At 42.3% G+C, this 23,825-nt stretch overlaps 1 protein-coding gene across 2 annotated transcripts in view; it reads right to left on the bottom strand.

Annotated features, from left to right (window-relative positions):
- CMTM8 (CKLF like MARVEL transmembrane domain containing 8) overlaps nt 1-23,342 on the bottom strand; it is a 76,735-nt gene extending 53,393 nt beyond the window's left edge. Inside the window, exon 1 of one of the 2 annotated variants that reach the window (XM_090284428.1) lies at nt 22,893-23,342. In XM_090284428.1, the coding sequence (XP_090140554.1) occupies nt 22,893-23,039 (147 nt within the window). In that variant the 5' untranslated portion in view covers nt 23,040-23,342. The remainder of the gene's footprint in view (nt 1-22,892) is intronic. The other variant, XM_090284427.1, reaches the window with a different exon arrangement.
- Nucleotides 23,343-23,825: the final 483 nt, after the last annotated feature.

The following is a 23,825-nucleotide window of genomic DNA, read 5'->3' as shown; positions in this document are numbered from 1 at the left end:
TCCGGGCCCTAAACTAAGCGTGTGTTTGAGTCTGCATGGATGGCCTTCATGTCTTGGTTATTTCTCTCCCCGGTCCCCTCTGAGACCTCAGTCCTCAAAGTGGGTCATGTGCGAACATGTGTGAAACATACGGAAGATATTTTTCGTGTCCAGATAAATCCTGGAAATCAGAGATGGTAAATATCCTGCTATGGGAGGGCTGTCCACACAATGGTCACCTGCCCAGCCTGAAATGTCAAGTGCCCCGAGGACAGAGGCACCGCAGTCAACTCCCCCAGGACCTCTCTGCACAGGCCAGTGGGAGCAGCAGGAAGGAAGCTAACTCCCCCACTGTGTGCTGGTCACTGCCGTACACCCACTAGGGCGGGAGCCTTATCTCTGCACATCTGCGCATTCTCCAGAAGGCACAGGAAGCCAACACCCGCTGTAGCTCCCACCACGAGCAGGAGCACGTCAGCCACACAGGAGGAGCTCAAGAGATCATGGCTCAGTAGGGAAAGATGAAATTCTAATGGTCTTTCCCCACTTAGAGCCAATTAGCAAAGTTTGTCTGTATGACATGGGAAAAGAGAAAAGAAACACATGGTAGTGACGGGAGTCAGAGCAGGCCCTGGATGACCATGCGCTGCCCCACAGCTTGGGCCACGGCCTTGTTTCTCAACCTTTTCCCATTACTGCCTCCCACGACCGAAGAGATTTTGTAAAACTTTTTTGTTAATGCCACTTCCTCACCCCACTGCTCCCTCCATGGAAAAAATTTTTTTCTTTTAACAAATATTTATTTAGTGCCTATTATATATAAGGAGCTATTTTAGTCCTGGGGATATGGATATTATAATGAACAATACCCTCTATTCTCACACAGCTCACACGCTAGTGGGAGTATCAGACAAAGAAAAGAAAAAAAAAAAAAAGAATACATATGTCAGACTGCCAGAGGGAGAGAAATGTTATGGAGAAAAATAAGGCAGGCACGAGGAAGCGGGGGTGGCCGGAGTGGCTGACCCAGGAGGGGTGTAGGGCTTAGGTTCTGTAGCTCGAACAGACTTCAGCTCTAACCCCGAATGAGATGACACATCTGAGCGGGATCTCCGGCTGCTCTGCTGAGAACAGACTGGGGGGTAGGAGAGCAGGAGTGGAAGCAGGGAGATCAGTTGTGAGGATGCCAGTTTGGCCAAGGGTGGTACGAATTAATAACATTCTGGATAGAATTTTTTGAACTTTTTCCCTAATACAAATCATCATTATCACAGCTAAAAAATTAACAATAATTACTTAACATCAATACTTAATCAATATTCAAATATATCCGATTGTCTTATAATTTTTTTCAACATTTGTTTGAATCAGCATCCAAATAAGGCCCATATATAGGATGGGGAAAATGCAGGTTTACAGTTGTGAGTACATGAAACACAGTTTATTCTTGTATTGTTATTTATTAATTATTGTATTATTTTCCATATGAACAACTGTAAACCTACTTTTGCCCCAGCCTGTATTGCAACTGATTGACATTTATCTTTTTAGTCTCTATTAATCTATAGGTTTCTCCTTTGTTGCTTTTTTTTCCCCTTTAAAATTTGTTTGTTTTGTTTTTGTTTTTTTTGAGAAATTGGGCCATTTCTCCTATAGACAAAGTCTGGATTTTGACTACATTCTCTTGGATTCTTTTAACATGTTTCTTTGTCCCATTTTTCCCAAAAATTGGCCCTTAGTGTTGAATTGCCTATGAGACATACAAGAAGAAATGGTGTACGAACATATACAAATCTGGGATTCAGGGGAGAAGTCTAGGCTGGAGAGAGAAATTGGGAGTCACAGACATAGAGTTTAAAGCCATGATTGTGGAGATGGTGAAGGGCATGAGGTCAGACAGAGGAGAGAAACATCTGGGTCCTGGCGTCCCACTTTTAGAGGTTGGAGATGAGAAGCCCACCCAGAGAGATAAGAGAGGACAAATTTATGAAAATAACTCCAAAGTCAATAAAAGAAGGTATTTAAAGGAGAGAGTGGTCAACTAGATTGATGTTGATCACAGGTACATTAAGATGAGGACTGAAAATTTACTGCTGGATTTGGCAACGAAGGCAGGACTGGTGACCTTGAGTTGGCTGGGTGGGGGTGGGAGGAGTGACAGGCTGACTGGAGTAAGTTCAAGAATGAATGGGCCCTGATCAGCATGGCTCAGTTGGTTGGGTGTTGTCCCGTAAAGCAAAAGGTCACCGGTTTGATTCCCAGTCAGGGCACATGGTTGGGTTGCAGCTTCAGTCCCTGGTTGATGCATGTAGGAGAGGCACTGATTGCTGTTTCTCTCACATTGATGCTTCTCTCCCTCTCTTTCTCCCTCCTTTCCCTTCTCTCAAATAAATAAATATTTTAAAAAGAATTAATGGGATGAGAGGAATTAGTAAGAAATAAAATGACAAGTCTTTCAAGATATTTTGTGCTCTAGTAGCACTTAGTTGTCTTTAACTTCACTGGAAACAATTTTGTGAGATTGTATTGTTATGTTTTATTGTGTTGTATCATATCAATATACATTTAAAAAAACTTATCAAAATTGGTGAATGTTTGAATAGCCATATTAATATTGAAGATGAAAGAAAATATGCTACATTTTTTGCATATTATATTTTATTATTTTAAGAAAGGTAAAAATCCAACTGAAATGCAAAAAAGAAAAAGAGATTTGTGCAGTGTATGGAGAAGGTGCTATGACTGAATGTGTTAAAACTGGTTTGCAAAGTTTTGCACTACAGATTTCTCTTTGGACGATACTCCATGGTCTGGTAGACCAGTTGAAGTTGACAGCGACGAAATCAAGACATTAACTGAGAACAATCAATGTTATACCATGCAGGAAATAGCTGACATACTCAAAATATTCAAATCAATTAAGTTATTGGTGAAAATAAAAACTGTGTCTTTTATTTGACAAAAAAAGTTAAACGGACTTTTTGGCCAACCCAATATGTATTTTATACGTAAAAAGAGTAAGTTTTTCTGTGCTGCCCCACCAACCAGTTTTTGCTCCCTTCCGGGCAAAATCGTCTCTGTTGAGATTCCATGTACTAAAGTAATCAAAATATCGCAAGAAAAGAGAAGAATCTAGCTACCTGACTCTCCCTACTGTCATTAATGTAAAATGAGTTCTTTTGTTGGCCAAGGGGAAAGTTTTCAGGTATAGGCATTGGAGGTGTTCCAGGGAAAAACAAAGAGCTTATAGCTAAATTTGTACTTCTATACAAAATGCCGCCACATTCTATCATCATAGAAGCACCAAACCTCGGAGTTTTTCCAGAGGACGGGGGGTCCAGGATCCGTCACTCCACAACAGCTGAGTGCCATGAGTTAAAAGCCTACCACTTGAAGTCAGAAAGACTTGGCTGGAACCTACCTCTGCCACGTTCTGGTGGTGACGTTACGTTACCAACCTCTTTTAACCTCGGTTACCTCATCTGTGAAATTGGATGGGGGTAGTTCTAAATGTAGTAAGCACATGTTTTTACCTGTTTTATCTCTCCTTGAAGACCTATTTTTTCAGCAATATAATTTGAGTAGAGATGACTCCACCCCCTTGGTACCAGAAGTAGACAGGTGACAGAAATATGGCCAGTGTACTCCATTTCCTTGGCCTTACTGGCTGCATCAGGAATGGCCAAATGACCCAAGCCAGGCCAGCGAGGGACCTCCTCCAGCATTTCATTACCATTATGAAGAAACAGATTCGTGATCTTTTTTTCCCCAGGAAGCAGTAGACTATAAGAATAATACAGAACTGTGGATGGCATCTTTATTATCATGCATAGAAAACCTTCCTGGGAATGGTATGTACAAAGAAGGAAGCATGGCCAAGAAATTAAGAAAGACTAAACCTCCTATCATTTGAGCTCCTGGTTCGAGCCATACCTGAAGCTGGAACCACAACTCCACTTCTCAGATACATGAACCAATAAGTGCTCCTCCTTTTTGTTGTTGCTCAAGTCAGTTTAAGCCAAGTTTACATTATCTAAAAGACCACAACTAGTCCCTGCTGGTGTGGCTTCAGTGTCATCCTGTGCACCGAAAGGTTGTGGGTTTGATTTCCAGTCAGGGCCCATACCTACGTTTTGGGTTTGATCCCTGGGTAGGGAGCTTATGAGAAGCAGCCAATCAACATATCTCTCTCCCACCTCTATTTCTCTCTCTCTTTCTCCCTCTTCCACTCTCTCTAAAAGTAACACAAAAATTTCCTCTCGTAAAGATAAAAAAATAAATAGAAAGGCCCTAACTAATACACTAGTTTGCAGGTGGGATTAAAAATAATGTTTATAAAAGTTGTAGAAAATGGCTTTCTCTAAATGAACACTCAATAAATGGTACTGATCATTAGTTTCTTATGGTCCAAGTGCTTTGCCAGGTATTAAATATATAAAGGTAAGTAAACAAAAAGGTATTATGTAAAATTAACAGTTTATGTATTAGGATGAGATATAGAAGAAAGAACTCAATTTGGGAAAGAAAGGAGGGGGCTGAGTTATCCTGAGAAGGGAGGGAAGGGAATTCTAAACAGAGGCAACAGAAAGTATAAGGGCATGGAGTATGTCGAAAGACATTATCAGGACATCGCTGCGAATGCCACTCCAGATGTCTATAGGAAGCAGGTGGGTAGTATAAATGAAGGAAACACATCAGATATAATGCAATGGATGGCAACGACTCTTGGCCTCAGTCGTGAGAAGACGAGAGAGTCCAGGACTGCAGCAAACAGGTGAGTGCAGGGCCATTAACAGTATAGAATACTAGTTGTCCATACGACCCACTCTCACCTTCTTTCTTTAGTAAGAATTGGATTTCAGCTCTTCACATGGCCAAACAGATGGAGACCATGCACACCCAGCCTGATCTGCAGCCCAGTGTGGTCACACCAGGACATTCTGGCCAATAGGATGCGAGACGAAGTAATACATGCAACTTCCAGGCTAGGTCTTACACGGCGCATCTGCCACTTCCCCTTCCTATTATAGACTTGAGCAGACGTGATGGCTGGAAGCAAAGCAGCATCTGGGACCACAAGACGGAACCCACTGCAAAGCAGAGAAAACAGGACAGAAACAGCTGGATCTCTGGCACTATGGGGTCATCCTATCTGTCCTGAGCAAGTCCTGCTTTGACTGTCAAATGAGAGAAAAATAAGTTCACCTGGTTTAAAACCCCTTATTTTGGTCTTTGTCACAAGAATCAAACATGCATCTTGACCAACACTCTTCCATGTATATGGCAGCTACTTCTTGGCTCCAAAGGATTATTGCCACAAGGGATTGTGGGCACAGTGCTGTGCGTTTGCCCAATGCTCCGAGAGAATATGGAAATCTAGGTTTTCTTATAATATCCGACTTTTACATATTGACAACTAATTCTGATTCTTAGCACTATATAGGCCAACAAAACTGGTCTGGGGACCAGTCTCATTTCTGTTCCACGGGCTTCTCTGAAACAAAGACTTTACACGAGGACAACTAACATAATTTAGGGTGATAACAGTGACTGGATATTCAGAGTCCTACAAGATAGTCCCCCAAACTCTCATCACCCTCAAATACAGTGTCCAGAGCAGCTCCATTCCCCCAGAGAAATGACTGCCAAGCCTATAAGTGAGCATCCATGACAACCATGCGGTCTTACCTTGCCTGCTGCCTCACTGCATGAGCCTCTCTAGATACCAATGGCCTTTACCAGGGTAAACTCTATCCCTTTCTTCCTTCCTTTTCCCCTCTTTTATAAGATCAAACAATTTCTCATGAGACAAGGATGGACAACAGTCTCATGAAAGTCACCCAATTATGCAATAAAATAAAATAAAAATAAAAAGTGAAAAAGGCATCCTTTACTTTCATATGGAACACCTGGTAGCCTCACCAAACAAGCTCACCCAGACAAGCAGCTCCTTGGAGGAGTGGGAGGTGGCATTAGGTGCAGGAGATGCAACATCCAGTGCTCATTTCATGGGACCCATTGACGAGACAGGTTACAAAAAAACAACTTAAGTGGCATCGGCCCGGGGCAGAGTCCCAGCTTATACTCACTTCTAAAAAGCAAGCTCTTGTGTGACGCAACCTCAGCAAAGCCCATTTTTCTCCCCTGGAATTCAGGTGAAAGGTCTATACAAAAGGCCATGGTTAGCCACAGGCAGTTTTCTAACTGCTGGCAGGGCAGTAACTCCATCAAGGTGCTGATCATACAGGTTCCAACCACGTGCTATCCTCACAAGATGATATAAAGATAAGAGAAATGCCATGGCATTACTGTTGCACAAGCAGCACAGTGAACAGAATAACAACAATCATGTTAAAGAAAAAGAAGTTCCTATTTTCCACATCACCTGCCCTCTAAGGAGTTGGTCCTTGGTTCAGCGTGGAGCCTTTGTTCTGGGGGATCCTCACTGGGTTAAATATCCAAGCCTGAAAGTAGGAGCTGCAGAGAGTTCCTCTGCACACAGAGGGAGAAGGACCTGGAGGTGAAGAGGATGAGTAATCCAAGAGGGAAGGTGACAAAACCCAACAAGAGAGGGAGGAGAATGGTGTGGGAGGTCTGTTTGCACTTGCCAAGAACCTCTGCTTCTATCATTGGTCAATACCTAAAACTAACCCAACACTCAGGCAGGTGGGCTTCTTGCGGACCCTGGCGATGGGCAATAGCAAAGGGCAGAGGAGATGAGTGAGAAGGCAGAAAAGACCGAGAGGACTGGCTCTCTGCAAATTAATGGAAATATATGGGAGGCCTTTAGGCTCCTCACAGAGAGATACTGAGATTCTGAGCAATATCACTAATACCCACAAGGGACCGGGAGGCTCCTATGCCACTTGGGTAAGACCACTTTCCCCCAAAACAAGAATTATGAGTTCTTATTGTGCCATTGTGGTAAGCAATTTACATGAATTTGTATTTAATTTTTCAATAATCTCAAATGTTGGTATTATTAGATATATTTTACAGACATCTTTAAAATGTTAAATACTTTGTTTGCAATCAGAAAGCTAGTAGTAGCCAGGGCAAGATTGAGAGTCAGAACTGTTTGGCTAGAAATTCTGTCATTTCAGCTCAGAAGTGTGCCCATATTTAGCTTTCAGAAGAGGGATTCAGGTTAGACTCACGAATCACGAGACACACCAACACCCTGTGCCTCCTGATATGCCCCGCTGATAAGGATATCACTTCAGTAGTATTCCTGACAACAACATAACCTGAATCTACTCATGAGGGAACCTCAAGCAAGCCCAATTTGTGGAGCATTCCACAAAACAACTCCCCTGGGTTCTTCAAAATTGTCCAAGTCTTGAAAGACAAAGAAAGACTGAGGAACTCTTCAAGGTTAAAGGACACTAATGAGTCATGACAACTAAACACAGTGCATGACCCTGGACTACAGCTTAGACAGGGAAAAAGTGAATATAAAGGACTATTCGTAAAATCTGAGTATGAACTGTATTAGTATCAAGGATAAATTTGTTGAACTTGATGGTTATGCTGTGGTTATGTAGAATATTCTTGTCCTTGGGAGATGCATGCTAAAATATGTGGGGTCTTTGGGGTTATGATATTTGTAACATAATCTTGAACGGTGCCACAAAAATATCAAGCAGGTAGGGAGAGAGCAAGGATATTTACATTTGAGAAATTACAGTGAACGAAGAGGAAGTTCATGATACTATTCTTACAATTTTCCTTAGCAACTTGAACGGGTTTTATTGGTTTGTTTTTTAATTAATTAATTAATTTGTTTATTTATTTATTTTTAGAGAGGGGAAAGGAGAAAGAGAGGGAGAGAAACATCACTGTGTGGTTGCCTCTCACTCGCGCCCCCAACTGGGGACCTGATGTGCAACCAAGTCATGTGCCCTGAATGGGAATTGAACCAGCGACACTTGGCTCGCAGACCGATGCTCAATCCACTGAGCCACAGCAGCCAGATGAACGTTTTTAAGTTAAAAAATGAAAAGGATTCTGCCTTCAATTTTTGGTGATATGACCAGCTGGCTATTCTCCCAAATGAAACAAGTAGAGATAAAATATAAAACATTTTAAAACATGTTGCTGAGCTGGCATGAAAAGAAGAAATCATAAGAGGCCAAAAATGAAATAACATGGGAATCCTGGGGAGTAGTTGAATGCCAAAGCCAGTTTTCATGCTGAGAGTTTGTTGAACCTCTTGGGGACATGGAGCTTCCATCAGTTTTAAAAAGCTTTTCTTTCCTTTTTTATTTTTTTTGAGATCTAACTCATTATCATAAAATTCACCCTTTCAAAGTGCACAATTCAGTGATTTTTAGTGTATTCATAGAGTGTACAGCCATTACCACATCTAATTTCAGAACATTTCATCACCTCCGAAAGAAACCCCCATGCCCACTAGCAGTCACTCCCTACTGCTCTCTCTCCCCTCCCCCTGGCAACCACTAATCTACTTTCTGTTTCTATGGAGTTTCCTATTCCAGACACTTCATACAAATGGAATCCTAACACACGTGCCTTTTGTAATTGGCTTCTTTCACTTAGCATAATGTTTTCAATTGTCATCCATGCTATAGCACATGTCAGCTTTATTCCTTTTTATTGCCAAATATCCATTTATTGTATGGGTGTACCATGTTTTGTCTACCCATTCATCAGTTGATGGGCTTTTGAGTTGTTTTCACTTTTTGGCTATTGTGAATAAGGCTGCTATGAACAGGCATGTGTAGTTTGTGTGTGAGTATATGTGTGTTGGAACATGTTTCATTAAATTCTGTGTGGTATATAACTAGGAATGGAATTGCTGAGTCATGTGCTGTTTTTTCTTTTGAGGAACTGCCCAATTGTTTTCTGAAGTAGCTGTACCGTTTTACAATCCTAACAGCAATACATGAGGGTTCTGATTTCTCCACATCCTCACCAAGACTTGTTACTGTCTGTCGTTTTAATTATAGCCCTCCTACTGGGTGTGAAGTGGTATCTCATTGTGCTTTTGATTTACATTTCCCCAAAGACAATGATATAGAGCATCTCTTTCATGTCCTTATGGGCCAGTCATATGTTTTCTTTGAGAAACTGCTATTCAAATTCCTTGCCAAGCTTCTATTTTGGTGCTGGATGGTAGAAGATAATTAAAGCCAAGGGCCCACTCCAAGGAGAAAAGTCTAACAGGAACCACACTCCCTCTCCCCTGTAAAGCCATCTCTTCAATGTGAAGGTGAATAAGAAATTAACTCACTGTCCAGAGCAAAGGGCAAGATAACAGCTATCTCAATCTTGGCGATGAATAGAGAGGAAAAATATCCCTTTCAATTTAGTACTATACTCAGTCAAGAGGGTTGGGTCTGAGTCTATATAGGCTATGAAGAGAACAGTAGATCTAGAAAAGTTAAAGAATTTCTAGAAATGTAAGAGAATTTAAGTTAAAAATCGAAGGTATGGATAAAACAGCTAATGAAAGAATTACTAAAATGAAAAAGAGCAACAAATAGATAATTTATTATAACTATCAATTTAAAAGACATGGAAGATAGAGTTCAAGGATCTAATACATATTTGAATTTCAGAACAAGGTGAAATAAAATGACAATATTTCCAACATTTCCAGAGACAATGTCTGAGAATTTTCCAATATTGTCCAAAGATCAACAATTGAGCCCAAGAATCCCAACTAAACCCAAGGATAGATTTCCTCAGACATATCATAATGAGACTGCTGCATACAAAGACAATTTTAAAAGCAAAAGCAAGCCAACTTAAAAAGGAATGGCAAATCGCAATTTCGCTGCCAACTTCCACCGCAACCAGGGATACCAATAAGAAAAAAGAATGACACCTTCAATGAATGGGAACAAAAATAACTGCCAACTTAGAATTCTATAGCCTGTGTAATTACCTTTCAAGAATGAGGAAGAAAAAGATCTCCAAAAAAAAAAAAACAAACACAGATGGTGGGTCTGAGAAATAAGAAGGAACAATGAGCAAAGCTATCAGGCAGCTATGTGGGCTGTAAATAAAACTAAATTGTTGACTGTGTGCAACAATTATAATGCCTAGCTTGCAGGTGGAAAAGAGGATAGAACTAAACAACTGAAAAATATTGAATATTGTGAGGGATGTCATCCAAGTGAAGAGTTCTAAGGTCTTTGTTTTGTTTCAGAGCCAAATAAATATATACTGATTAATTTTAACTTGTATGCATGTTAAATTAAGATAGCCAGGGAATTCACTAAGAGAATAGACAGAACATAACTTCTAAACGAATAGAGAGAAAGCGGATGAGAAATACAAAAAGGAAAACTTAAATCATTCTAAAACATGACCATACAGGAGGCCATCAAGCTAGAAGGGACAAATTATGGTAGATTCATATAATGGAATACAATACAACTTTAAAAGTTAACGGGCAGCTTTACTTATCAATGTGGAAAACGCTCAGTGATGAATGAAAGTTGCAAGTCATAGAAGAAAATATGTGATTCTATATTCTGTGAAGTTCAAAATGAGTCAAAGCTAAACAACGGCCAGAAAACTTTGGATTTTAAAGAACACAAAGCCAAGCTAGTACTTACCTCTGGGACAGTGGGCAGAACACCCAAGGGGACTCTGAGATACGGTAGAGTTCGAGTTCTTAAACTGAGCACTGGGCATATGGTCACTTGTTTTATTCCTCTTTAACTTGTAGACAGGTTTCGGGGCTGTATGACATTTCACACACCAACACGTTTTAAGGACTCTTAGTTCAGGAAGCATGGCACAAGTCTGCTGAAGACCCCTCCCTACTCCACAATTAAGCAAGTCAGCAACTGAACAGCTGTGGACGAACCTATTCAAACCCCTCAAGAGATAGGGAACACAAGCACCAACTCCCACCTGAGCCCCCTTTCCACAGGAGAGTAGCTAAGCCAGCCTGGTATTAACTGGTGACCTAGTAAACTGAGTGCGGCCTTTCACTAAATCATCCTAATCACGTAAAGGTAAGTTTAAAAATCCAACATGAGCTTCCCATGGCAGTGCGAACATAAGTTCGTGATCTGAAGTGTGAATGAATAGGAAAATGACTCAAGATTCTTGTCACAGTTAAAGGAACCATAGACATGCTTTCTGAAGTATAAGCTAGTAGAATAATAAATACAGCTATTATAGATCTCCTCAAGAGAAGGAAAACTCTGACTCCAAAAAACCTCCGCTGCCTTGCGGCATACCTCTTCAGGGGAAAGGCTAAGGGAGTAAACCCCGACAGAAAATCCGGAGCCGGAGTCCCTAAGGCGGTTTGACGTTGTAGTCAACACCGGCAACTCCTGCGGCGCATCTGAAGCCAAGCTGTATCGACTCCGTCTTTCCCTTGGACCCTTCAGCTGCGGAGAGAGGGGGGGTCTGCTGCATGGGCAACAGCAGACCCTCCATATTACCCTGCCCAGGCTCTGTAGCTTCAGCGTCATCGCAAGATGTCGATTCAACACGGGAGGAGACAGATACCATGTCACTCCCGAGTCGGACTGCACAGCCATTCTCGGCGGTGCAGGTAGACTCTTAAGAAGCTACACCATCGTCTCTCGAGACGGACGGCTGCCGACGACGAGATCTCCTCAAATAGCTCTAATTCTAAGGAAATTTCTGGGCCTTTGAAACCAAAAGAAGGCCAGAGCCTCAAAGCACACAGACGTTTTTCCCCGCCTCAAGGAACCTAAAACTCAAGGGCGATTAGCTGAGAAGTCCCCAATATTTTCTCCTCTTGACTGCCCTGCATGGAGCTGGACAACCCAGCTGCTTTCTGCCTAAAAAAACGTTATTTAAGATGTCCCTTCAAATCTGCTCATGGTTTAGTGGTTCAGATGGAGTTTTTCTTTACTAAAGTGATCTTTGATGCCTGTCAATCCTTGATTAATATAGATTTCTTGTTGCATTCTTCAAAACCTCCATTTCTGTCCTGTCTCAAGTTCTTTCTGGAAACGAGGCAGGTTATAAATGAACAATCAAGACATCTTTCAGCTCTGAATTATTTTTCCCCCAGAACGTGGCACCTCTTATAATTAGATTTTGGGTAGACGAAGGAAAGGGTAACGCAAGATAAGAGGCAAGGTCAGAACTTTGTACGTTTTCCAAAAAGAGGCAATTAAACTCAGACCTCCAGAAAACTGACCCACTCCTTGGCTTTTCAGACCTTCGTTGAATAACGATACAGGAACATAAATCAATGAAATCTTTCCACTGTACCTGCAAAGCTGGCATCAAACTGTGATAGGATCATTCTACTAATCTTTCACAGTCTAAATGAACTAATCATGTTAAAAGTTAAAATAAGCAAGTCTTTGTTGTTGTCAATGTAGCCTTTAAGCTTTCTTTAGTTAAAATATGATCCTAATCCTAACCCCGGTACCTATAACAGAGGCTAAATTCTATGTGCATGCTCATTGCTGGGTACATAAAAACTCACTAGAAGCTAAAATCTGGCCATTCATTCTAAAGGGGGGCAGGGGAGGGAGGGGAGGGGGGTAAGAAGGGGAAGGGTCTAGTCAAAGATCATGTATAAATGACTCTTGGACATGGACAATGGGGTGGGGATTGACTGTGGGAGAGGGGTGGGCAGGGTGGTGGGAAGCAGTGGGGAAAAGAGTAGGACAACTGTAATAGAAAAACAAAAATTCTTAGTGGGAAAAAAAAAGAAAGCAAAATAAAAAAAATAAAAGTAAATGCTAAGTGGGATTAGTCTACAAAGTCTGGACCTACTAAGGGAAGGAGGGAAGAAATAAACTATTATTTACCCACTGGGACAGGGTTTACTGTATTTTAGTTCATTTTATCTTCTTCGAACCTGTGAAGTCATCATCACCCTGCTCATCATTACAGATGGGAGTTCCGAAAATACAAGGAGAGTTAGTTGTGCAAGGCCACGCAGCTCGAAATCAAATGCACGCCTAGACTGAAAAAGGACAAGTCCTTAGAATGTGACAGAAGTAAGACAAATCAAAGGAGGACTTCCACTTCCAACACAGTGATCCTAGTAGAAGCCAATGAAAGTGGCTGTGTAAGTTAACTACATGTGGACCCACCAAAGCCACTCCATTCCCCTTAGCAGTAGGCCTTACTGCTCACTGGAGGCTGGAAGCCAAACCACAGCTCATGTTGCACACATGATGCAGCTTTGGCAGACACACCCATCCACGACTTAGAAGGCAAAAGACAACATCATAGGGCTAGAAGATATGCTTAAGCTGCTTTGGTGTTGCCTCTACAGACTCAGCCAGAAAGTCATTGTGTATGTGTGTGTGTGTGTGTGAGAGAGAGAGAGAGAGAGAGAGAGAGAGAGAGAGAGAGAGTGTGTGTGTGTGTGTGTGTGTAAGGAAGGTACAGCTGAAATCCCAGTGTCCCATCCTAGCTTCATAGTGTAGAGGCAAGTCACCTGGAACCATGTGTCACACAATGGGAAGTGACTGAAGTCCAGGACTCAGCAGTTATGAAAGTAAATGTTGCGTTCTCGCTTTCCTGCCTGTGACAGGCCACTTCCGTGGTGTGATTCTGGGAGGTTTTGCTAGAAGCTCACCCTAGAGCCTGTTCCTCCAGCCCTACCAAAATTTTTGGAAGCCATCTAATGATGTGCAATAAGTCTGTTGCTGATTAAATTAACTTAAGTGGGTGTTGCCATCTGCAACTGGCAATTGGCTAAGACAATGGATATCCTACTTTCCAATAGAAGGGAGATTCTACTGGGCTGGTTACCATGAATCTCATGCGTGGGTATGGAAGAGAGAGAAGCAATCAGATGGGATTTATTTCCACCTTGTACTCCACAAGCATGTGTTTGACTTACTCATATATAATTTGGGAACTGTATCCTGAAATCATGGCTCAACTAGAAATGGAAATGAGAGAAGGGAGCTCCCAAAACATGGGGCTGGCTTAATATAAAGTGAGATAATAAATCAAAATTCATTTTGTTTTAAATTAAAATTAATGGTAACATGCTCATCTAAAGAAAAGTACTCTGCCATGTTCCTGGGAACATCTCTAGTTATAAATCTTAGGAAAAGAAAAAAAAAGGAGGAGGAAGGAGGGGAAAGGAGGACAGAGAGTAAGAGGGGAAGAAGGAGGGGTGGAGGAGGGAAAGGAGGGGGAAGGGAAGAGGAGGAGGAATGGGAGGAGGAGAAGAACAAGGAGGAAGCAGCAGCAGCAGAAGCAGCAGCAGTAGCATCATATGAGTATACTAAGGTTGTGGGTTCAATCCCAGGTCAGGGCACATAAAAGAATCAACTAATGAACACATCCATAAGAGGAACAACAAATTGATGTTTCTCTCTCTCAAATCAATAAATAAATTTTAAAAAGAGGTTTCTAGGTGTGCAAGGATTCAAGAAGTTTACCACCTAAAAACCTTCCTAAAAGAATTACTCAAGAAGGTACCTTGAAATTGAAAAATAAATCAAATACTAATGTGAAATTTAAGCTTATAGTTAAATATAAATAGTTGTTCAGTAACATGGGTGGGAAGCTTAGGACGACTGGCAAGAAATAACTCTTATGAAATAATTTTTTAAAAAGTAGTCCAGGGATTGTAAAATGGTGCACCCACTATAGAAAACAGTCTGGTTGTTTCGCAAATGGTTAAACATAAGGTTATAATGTGATCCAGAAATTCCACTCCTAAGAATATGTCCAAGAGAAATGAAAATATACGTCCACACAAAAAAACTTGCACATGAATGTTCTTAGCAGCATTATTAACAGTAGCTAAAAGGTGGCAATAATCCAAATGTCCATAAACACATGAAATAAAATATGGTATGAACCTATTATTATTATTTTATTGTCATAAGTTATTTGGCAATAAAAAAAGTACTTGTACATGCTCCAAAATGGATGAACCTTGAAAACATTATGCTAAGTGAAAGAGTCAGTTACAAAAGACTACATATTACAGGGTTCCATTTATAGGAAATACCCAATAGGCAAATTTTATAGACAACGAATATAAACTAGTTGTTGCCTAGAGCTGGAGGGGAGAGGCTGTGGGGAAATGAAGAATGACTGCTAACTGGTATAAGGTTTCTTTTGGGGATGATGAAAATGTTCTAAAATTGATAGTGGTGATGGTTGCACAATTCTGTAAATATTCTCCAAGTCCCTGAGTTGTACACTTTATATGGGTGAACTATATAGTATGTGAATTATATCTCAGTAAAGGTGCTATTAAAACAACAGAAAACATTTGTCTAATGCAAAGTACATAGTAAGGAATAGGTACAAAAGACAGTGTTGTCTTTTGAATGGAATTATGCAGTTAAATATCTTAATTCTCAGGATACTTAAAAATGTTTAAATATTTTGGGTAAAATTTTAAAAGTAACTCTGAACAAAATAAAAATAGAATTTATAACTTTCAACCACTAGAAGAAAAAATGAGAATTGTAAATAAGTCATCACGATAGGAGGTCTGTCCAGAAAAATTCCAGCCATTGTTAGCATACCAAGAATGGTTTGCGTGACATTGATGTAACCCGGCAGCCAAGGAGAGTGGACTGGAATGTGCATATGTGAACAATGACGACTTCACTGTACTAGTCAGTGGGGGCAATAGATGCTGTTGAGTGAGCATGTGTACTGTGTGGCTGTTGAATTTAAAATTACTGTGTAGAGCAATAGCATCAAAAAGAATAAAATACTTAGGAATAAAATTAAGAAAATAAATGTAAGAAAAAACAAAAGAAAAGGAAGCAAATGTAAGACATATATGCTGAAAACTATGAAACGCTGTTGAAAGAAATTAGAGGTGACCTAAGTAAATGTAAAGACATCCACGTTCATGAATTGAAAAACTTAATTTTGTTAAGATGGCAATCCCAAAATTGATCTACAGAGTCAACACAATCCATATTGAAATCCCACCTGCCTTTTTTGGCAAAAATAGACAGACTGATAATAAAATTCAGATGGAAATACAAGGGACTCCAAATAGCCAAAACAAAAACTTTTTAAAGAGAACAAATTTGGTGAACTCATACTTCTGATTTCAAATTTTCTGCAAAGCTATTCTACTCAATATAGTGTAGATAAATGGACCAATGGAATAGTACTGAGAATCCAGTATTAAAACCTTACATTTCAGGTTATTTGATAGTTGACAAGGGTGTCAAGACAATTCAATGGGAGAAAAATAGTCTTTTGAACAAACAGTGGTGGTAAAATTTGATATTCATATGGGAAAGAAGGAATTTAGACCCCTACCTCATTTTTAGAAAAATTAACTCAAAATAAAACATAGGTCTAAATGTAAGACATAAAACTACACAACTTTTAGGAAAAAAACATTGGAGTAAATCTTTGTGACCTTGGATTAGGCAAAGGTTTCTTAGATTTATCAAAAAACAAGCAACAATAGAATAAATAAATTGGATTTTATAAAATTAAGAGCCTTGTGCTCAAGGGTCTCCACCCAGAGAATGAAAGAAAAATATTTGTAAATCATGTATCTGATAACGGACTTGTGTTCAGACTACATAAAGAACTTTTACAACTCAACAATAAAAGAAATTAATGTAATTTTTTTTAATGGCAAAGGATTTGAATAGACAGTTCACCAAGGATATACAAATGACCAAAAGCACATGACCATCATTAACTGTTACCAAAATACAAACCAAAGCCACAATGAGAAACCACTTCACACCCTGTAGGATGGCCAGAATTAAAAAGACACAAAATAACAAATCTTAGAGAGGATGTGGAACAATTGGAAACTTCATGTTGCTGGTGACATTGTAATACAGTGTAGCCACTTTGGAAACAGGCTAGCAGTGCCTCAAAATATTAAACAAGGAATTACCATATGACTCTGCCATTTCATTCCTAGACAAATGACCAAGAGAAATGAAAACATATGTCCACACAAAGATTTGTACATGAAGGTTCACAGCATCATTACTCACAAAAGTCATGATGTACAAATAATCCAAATGTCCATCAACGGATGAATGGATAAACAAAATGTTATGTATATCATACAATGGAATACTGGGTAATAAAGTGAATGAAGTACTGATACATACTATATAGCATGGATGACCCTTGAAAACATTATGCTAAAAAAGAAGCCAGACAGTAAGGGCCACACATAGTAGGATTCCATTTATGTGAAATGTCCAGAATTGACAAATACATAGAGACCAAGGGCTGAGAGAAGGAAAGAATGGAAAGAGACCGCTAAAGCGGTATACGGTTTCTTTTTGAGGTGACAAAAATGTTCTAAAATTAGATAGTAGTGGTAGTTGTACAACTTGGTGAATATCCTAAAAATCCCTGGATTGTACACTTTAAAAAGAAATCAATTTTAGCCCTGGCTGGTGTGGCTCAGTTGGTCGGAACATTGTATGTAAGCAAAAGGCCACAGGATTGATTCCAGTCAGGACACATGCCTAGTTTGCAGGTTCGATTCCCATTCCAGGTACTGCCCAGGGGGTGGGTGGGAAGGAGGCAGCCAATCAATGTTTCTCACATTGATGTTCCTTTCTCTCTAGAAACATTGAAAAAATGTCCTTGGGTGAGGATTAAAAATAAATTAATTAAAAGAGCAATTTTATTAACTGAATGATATCTCAGTAAAGCTGATTTTCAAAAACGTATATGTCAAGACTCATAAAACTTCATACTAAACAGAATGAATTTTAGAGTATACCTCAATAAACTTACTTGACTGCAAAACATTCATTTACCTTTTATTCAATTCTAAGCACTCATCCTTAGAAAACATTAAAGAACATCCAGAAAGACTGAGTTTAAAGGATGTTTATTACACCATTGTTAAAAGAAAGAAAGGAGCAGAAAGTGAACAGTAGAAGCCTGGGTATTTATGGAATACTATGTGGCTATTAAGTATATTATATAAAATTAATCATTGACAAGGAATTGTAATTTATCAGGTCTCAGCAGGACACTGAGCACACTCAGATTGGTTAATTCGAGTGGAGTTTAATAAAGGTGTTACTTATAAAACAGGGTGCTTTATATAAGTGATAGCGCAGCACCTGGCAATGGTAAGCACGTGGGAATGTACAGTTATCCGAGCCAGGGGGAATAGCTGCCAGACAACCCGCCTTCCAGGGAGGGACACAGTCAGCCTCCTGAGATCCAGCAGAGGAATCCTGGGAATGAAGACCCAAAACCTGTTCTCCCCTCACCCTACAGCCTCCTGCGGTGCCACCATTGGATGAATGCAGGTGGGACCTCAGAGGGAAGCCCTTGAGATAGTACATGCATGTGTGCCTTCAGGGTGGAGAGAAGGGCGAAGCAGGTAGGGTGGAGAGTGGACTGAGGGGCAGTGGAAGCTATCCAGCACAGATGGCCACAGCAGTCAACAAGAAGTAGGTTACAAGTGACTGCATTGTAAAAATTAGATAAATAATATAACCACTTGAGAAACTCTGAAATGGTTTACTGCAAGAAGTAAAGGGTGGGTTCACTCTGAGGTCCTTAACTCTGGTGCTATTGGCAACTGGTGAAGCAATTCTTTGTTCTTGGGGACTGTCCCAGGTGCTTCAGGACCTCAGCATACCTGGCCCCCAGGGCACTGTTACCAGTAGAAACTCCAGGCGTTACAATGACGGGTTAAAAAACAAACAAACAAAACCCCTCCAAACCACCCACTCCCAGACATGGGGTTGTACCACGCCTGTTAGAGACCACTGTGAAGGCGAGAATTGCAATTTTTTTCTTACTCGCATTTTTCTAATTTTTCTACCAAGACTAGGTATTGCTTTTGTGAAATGGAAACTATGTTCACCGTTTTTTAACAAAAGAACTCAACAGGATAGAGTAAGTTAGATTCCAGCTCTCAGTAAAACTTATTCGTCCTTCCCCAACTAAGTTTGCTCATGACAGAAAGGTGACCTAACCCGGATGCTATAATTCATTTTGAAGTCACCAGTAACAGGAAGGGTGCAACTAACTCAGTTTCTGACAAATCGCTTTTATTCTTCAGGTACTCATGATCGCTCGGAGATCACAATATCCTACAAATCACAGGTCAAGTACTGCATTGCTTTTAGTTTGTCATAAAATTTTTAAAAGGAAACAATTACAATTTGGTTTCAGCACCGTGTTTTATCGGCACAGCCTCGAGTGTTTTAGTAGGTTAGCTACTATACTCACCCTTGTGAGAAAGCCAGGGCAAGGGATTTTGACAATAAATTTGGGGAAACATTGTTTTGTTCTCTATTATTTCATTTCCCCTGGGTTCAGGCAGGAAGTCATGTTCTTAGTATTATAATTCTATGTCACAGTACTTTTTTTTTCATGGCAGAAAAGTAACATTCTTCTGGAAGTGGCTCTATCTTAATTTCAGGGCTGGGATAGCAACAGCTTGAAACCTGCCCCTCATTCGCCCACCCAGATAAAGATTCAGTGGTACTGTATGTATTTCATTACATACAGGAAACCACCCATTGTAAGTTGCATCCTGATTCAGATATTAAAATATGAACAAAAAGTGTCTTAGAATCAATTAAACAATATATCATTTAAGGTGATCCTTAACATTTTAAATTTTGAATTCTAATTTTTTAAAAAAGTGTTTTTAGTTTAATAGCCTCACACTACTGATGCCAGTTAAAAGCAGTACAACTTTGGGGAAAGGTAATTTAAGAATATGTAACAAAACACTTAAGTCTGCATACCCTTTGACACAACAATTCTACTGGAAGGAACTTTCTGGACAAATGTGGAATGAGAGACAAACAAGGGCCATTGCTACCTAGAAACATGCTAGTTTAAAAATGGAAAACTGAGGAAATCAAAACAGTACTTCCTGATCACAGAAAACTGTGATCGCAGGCCCTGAAAAGCCCTCACTGTACACAGCAGGCCTTTAACCCATGAAAAAAATTATAAGGAAATGGATGCATAGGAACAAAAGTATACAGGGAATTTCAGAAAAAACTGAGAAAATGCAAAGATAAAAATCAAAATTCCAAAAATCTCCTTAAAGATATGTAAGTTTTTCCAACTGAGAGAACATACCAGGTCCCCAGCGTAATGGAAGAAAATGAACTCATATGAAAGCACATGTAGCTCAAACAAAGTCATAAAAATATTTTTTTTAAAGAATTGAGATAAATTTTTTTTTTTAATCCTCACCCAAGGACAATTTTTCATTGCTTTTTGGACAGAGAGGAAAGGAGAGAAACATTGATGTGAGAGAGAAACATCGATTGGCTGCCGCCTGTATGCACCCAGACTGGGGATTGAACCCGCAACCTAGGAATGTGCTATGACTGGGAATTGAACCCACAAACGTTACTACAGGACAATGCTCCAACCAACTGAGCCACAATGGCCAGGGCTGAAATAAATATTTTTTAAAAAGAAACAGAACAATTAGAAGACAATAGAGAAATACTTTAAAAATTATTAAGAAAAATAATTCCCAATCTAATATTCTTCATCCAAACTATTAATTATGTGTAATAGTTGAATCAAGGCATTTGGAAAGAGGCAAAGCTCAATTTACACATGCATTCTTTCTTAGGAAACTATTAGAGACTTGTTGCTGCACCCCCACCCCCACCCCCACGCCCCTCACCCCCTGAGAAAGGCAAGACAGGGAGGGACACTGCTCAGGGCAAGCAGGGAATCCAACCCAGGAGAAGGAGAAAGAGAATCTCCGGGGTGCTGGGGCAGGAGACCGCAGGCCATCAGCTGTGCCCAGGTGAGCAGGCCAGGTGAGGCAGCAGGTCAGAGGCTCCTGTGGAGGGCTGCCCGTGAGGATGGCCCTGACAGAATACCTCTCAGTTGTCTCCAAGTCTCTCGGTTTTCCTAAGAGGACATTTAGACGACTAAGGTAAAATAAGTGACTAAATATCTATGAAACTAAAAAATGGGGTGGTGGGGGGGGAGAATTACTAACTCCAGGGAAAACAAGAAATTGGGGGCAAGAATGGAAAAGTGCTCATAGACGATTCACTGGCTCAGTGTCCTAAGGTCAACACCTGTTACTAACCTAACCCAAAATATAGTGGGAGACAGGGGGTATATGTATAATAAGGCTGATGAAGAGGTGGCCCAAGACAGGGAAACCTCATCTTTCAGAGTGGGTGGCAATGGATAACGCCTACCACTGGAAAAAATATCTGTCACATTATTTAGAGCGCTTAAGAGATTTGAATGTGAGTGCCTCTAGGTATGGAGATAGTGGGGGAAACATTGCTGCCTACAGGACTCTTTGACTCTATAAATATGTGCATAGACAGCTTTGTCAAAAATAAAAACTCAATTATAGTAATAATAAGGGTAATTGCTCTTACATGTTTTTTTTTGCCTTTTTCAAAAAGATGTACTGAAATCTAAAAGGATGCACACCAATATATCAACAGTGGTTATTTTTAGTAATGGGACCGCAGGCCCTTTACATTTTTTCCTTCACTTTTCTATTTTCTGAAAAAGTGTGGAACATTGAGCATATTGATCATAAATCAGAAAACAAGAGACATTTTCCTTTATGACTGGTAGAAATCTACCCCAGGGTAGAAGTCCCATCTCTGTCATTTCAGCTTCTGTTTGCTCCCACAGAGCAGGGGAACCTGCCAACTCCTTCATTCACACAGCAAATATTTGCTGAATTCCTATAAGCCAGGCCCTGCAAGGTGATTCCAATCCCATAGCCTTTTATTGAGTCTTCTGAAGTCCTTCAATAGCAGCTGAGGGAGGCAGCTGGGGGATGGGCTAAGCCAACACTTCTCAGACTTGAAGTGCACTGGAACTAACCTGGGGTTGCTTCAGTAGGCCTGGGGTGGGCTCTGAGACAATGGAGGAGCAAGGAAGCTATTCTGCGCACACAGGTTTTGCTGAAGGGTTTCTCACAGTCTTGGGTCAAGTCGTCAGTCACTTCTGTACCACCATGGCTTCCATTCTCTACCCCGATATAAGCTAGATTTCCATTCCACGAACGTTTAAAGGGAAGTATGTGATATACGGTGTACCTGGCACTGGTTAGACAGCTGGATGGGACGCCCGATAGCAGTTAAGAGCAGGCTCCTGGCACCAGACAGGCCTGGGCCTGAATTCCAGCTCCTCCACCTCCAGGCGTGCCTACTTCCCCTCTCTCTGCCTCAGTTTCTTTATGTGTACAATGGGATAATAATTGGAGCCACCTTCACAGGGCTGTTGTGTGGATTACATGAGGGCAGAAGGTATCTAAGAGCTCGAGGAAACCCTGGCACATGCTGAAGACTCAATACAGTGGCCACCGCTAGCTGTTAACGGGACTCCAGTCCTTTTTGCGCCATGAAGGACTGGCTGGGACTTCGCAGGAAATCCCTTGAGCTCTCAGCTTCCAAGTCCTCCTATGTAGAGGGCAATGCACATGCCCCGCCTCCTCCCCAGGAATGTTCTAAGCCTGAACCAGGATGAACTACAGCAGCAAGCAGGAGATCCTTTGGTCCTCAGAGGTTGAGGCCCTCCGATTTTATTCGGTGGACATTTCTTGACTCACCTCAATTTTATTAGCAGGATGATAATTAGGAAAAAGGAAAAAATCTCCTCTCCCCTGATCTCTGGAAAGCTGTGCCTTAGGGAGGACGCCACCCACGTGGAGATCAGGTAAGGGCAACACCAGGTGTCCGGGACAGTCATTAACATAAGCGCCTTGCCTGCTCCCAGGATACCCCAGGACCACCGACGGGGCCCAGCAAGTTGGGGTTCTCCCCCGACACACATTCTGAGGATCAAAAGCCTCTTCCTCAAAGTGGCTGGACCTCGTTCTGGGAGGGGGTCTCTAAGTTTTACCCTTTGGAAAAGCAAGGCTGAGCCAAAAGGGTTCCTTCGAAGCCAGCCTGCGGACCTCAACTGGCTCCCAGCCGAGGAGCACACGCGGGTCCATCGGTGCCCCCGCCTCCCCGCCCCCAGGTACTCACGATCTCCGCCACGATGAGGAGCCCCGGCAGGGTGCGGAGGAATTCCCGGTCGTAGGCGAAGCTGCTGCTGGTGGTGGAGAAGTTCTCTGCGAAGGAGCTGGCGGTGGTGGTGACGGTATGCTGGCGGGCGCGCTGCGGCTCCTCCATCGTCGCACTTTGGTCGGGCTGGCCCCTCCTTAGGGACCCCCAGCGCGTCCGCAACTGGACGCGCGGCCCTGAGCCCCGGGGACCCCGGCGAGGGGGAGGGGTGCGCGGCTGGCGCGAGTAGGGAGGCGCGCGGGGTGCCAGCCGCGGCCGGTCCCGCGGCTGCGCGTGTCCTGCGAGTGCGTGGCGCCCCCGCTCCTCGGCGTGCGGGCTCTCAGGCGGCGATGGGGCCCGAGAGGAGGAGACCGAGCTAGAGGAGGCCGCCCGGCGGCCGAGGCAGGCGGCGGTGGCCGGGAGGAGGGGAGGGGGCGTGGAGAGGGGCGGGCGCGAGGCGCGCAGCGCAGGGACCGCCCCGCCGAGGCGCCGCAGCTGGCGGCCTCTTCACCTGTTGCTGGGGACCGTGCGGCCGCGAGGGCGCTGAGTCGCGCCTATAGTCGCGGGGCTGCCGCGAGGAGGAGGGGGCGCGGGGTCCCGTCCGCCTGCTGCCCCCCTGCCCGGCCCCGGTCTCCGACAAGCTCCGCCTCCCTCGGGCGGGCACCCACTGCGGACCTGTCTCCTTGCACCTGACGGCGGCCTGGGCTTCAGGGGCCCCTCGGGGACACCGAGGCCTCCACTAATGAGCCCTCTGAGCAGCGACCGGGCCAGGGGGTGGGGTGGCGACTCGCAGGCGAGAAAGAGCGGCGGGAACTCTGACCTGGCCGGACCTTAGACCCGGGATCGATGCGAGGCCGCCAGGACTGCCCAGGAGACCGCCGGAGCCGCTCCCCCGCCCGCTGCGGCCGCCACTAC

Source organism: Furipterus horrens, unplaced genomic scaffold (assembly GCF_987537825.1).
Source record: "Furipterus horrens unplaced genomic scaffold, mFurHor1.1.pri manual_scaffold_7, whole genome shotgun sequence".
Lineage (NCBI taxonomy): Eukaryota > Metazoa > Chordata > Mammalia > Chiroptera > Furipteridae > Furipterus > Furipterus horrens.
The sequence above is the reverse complement of the archived record's forward strand: the minus strand, read 5'-3'. Positions and strand labels throughout refer to the sequence as shown.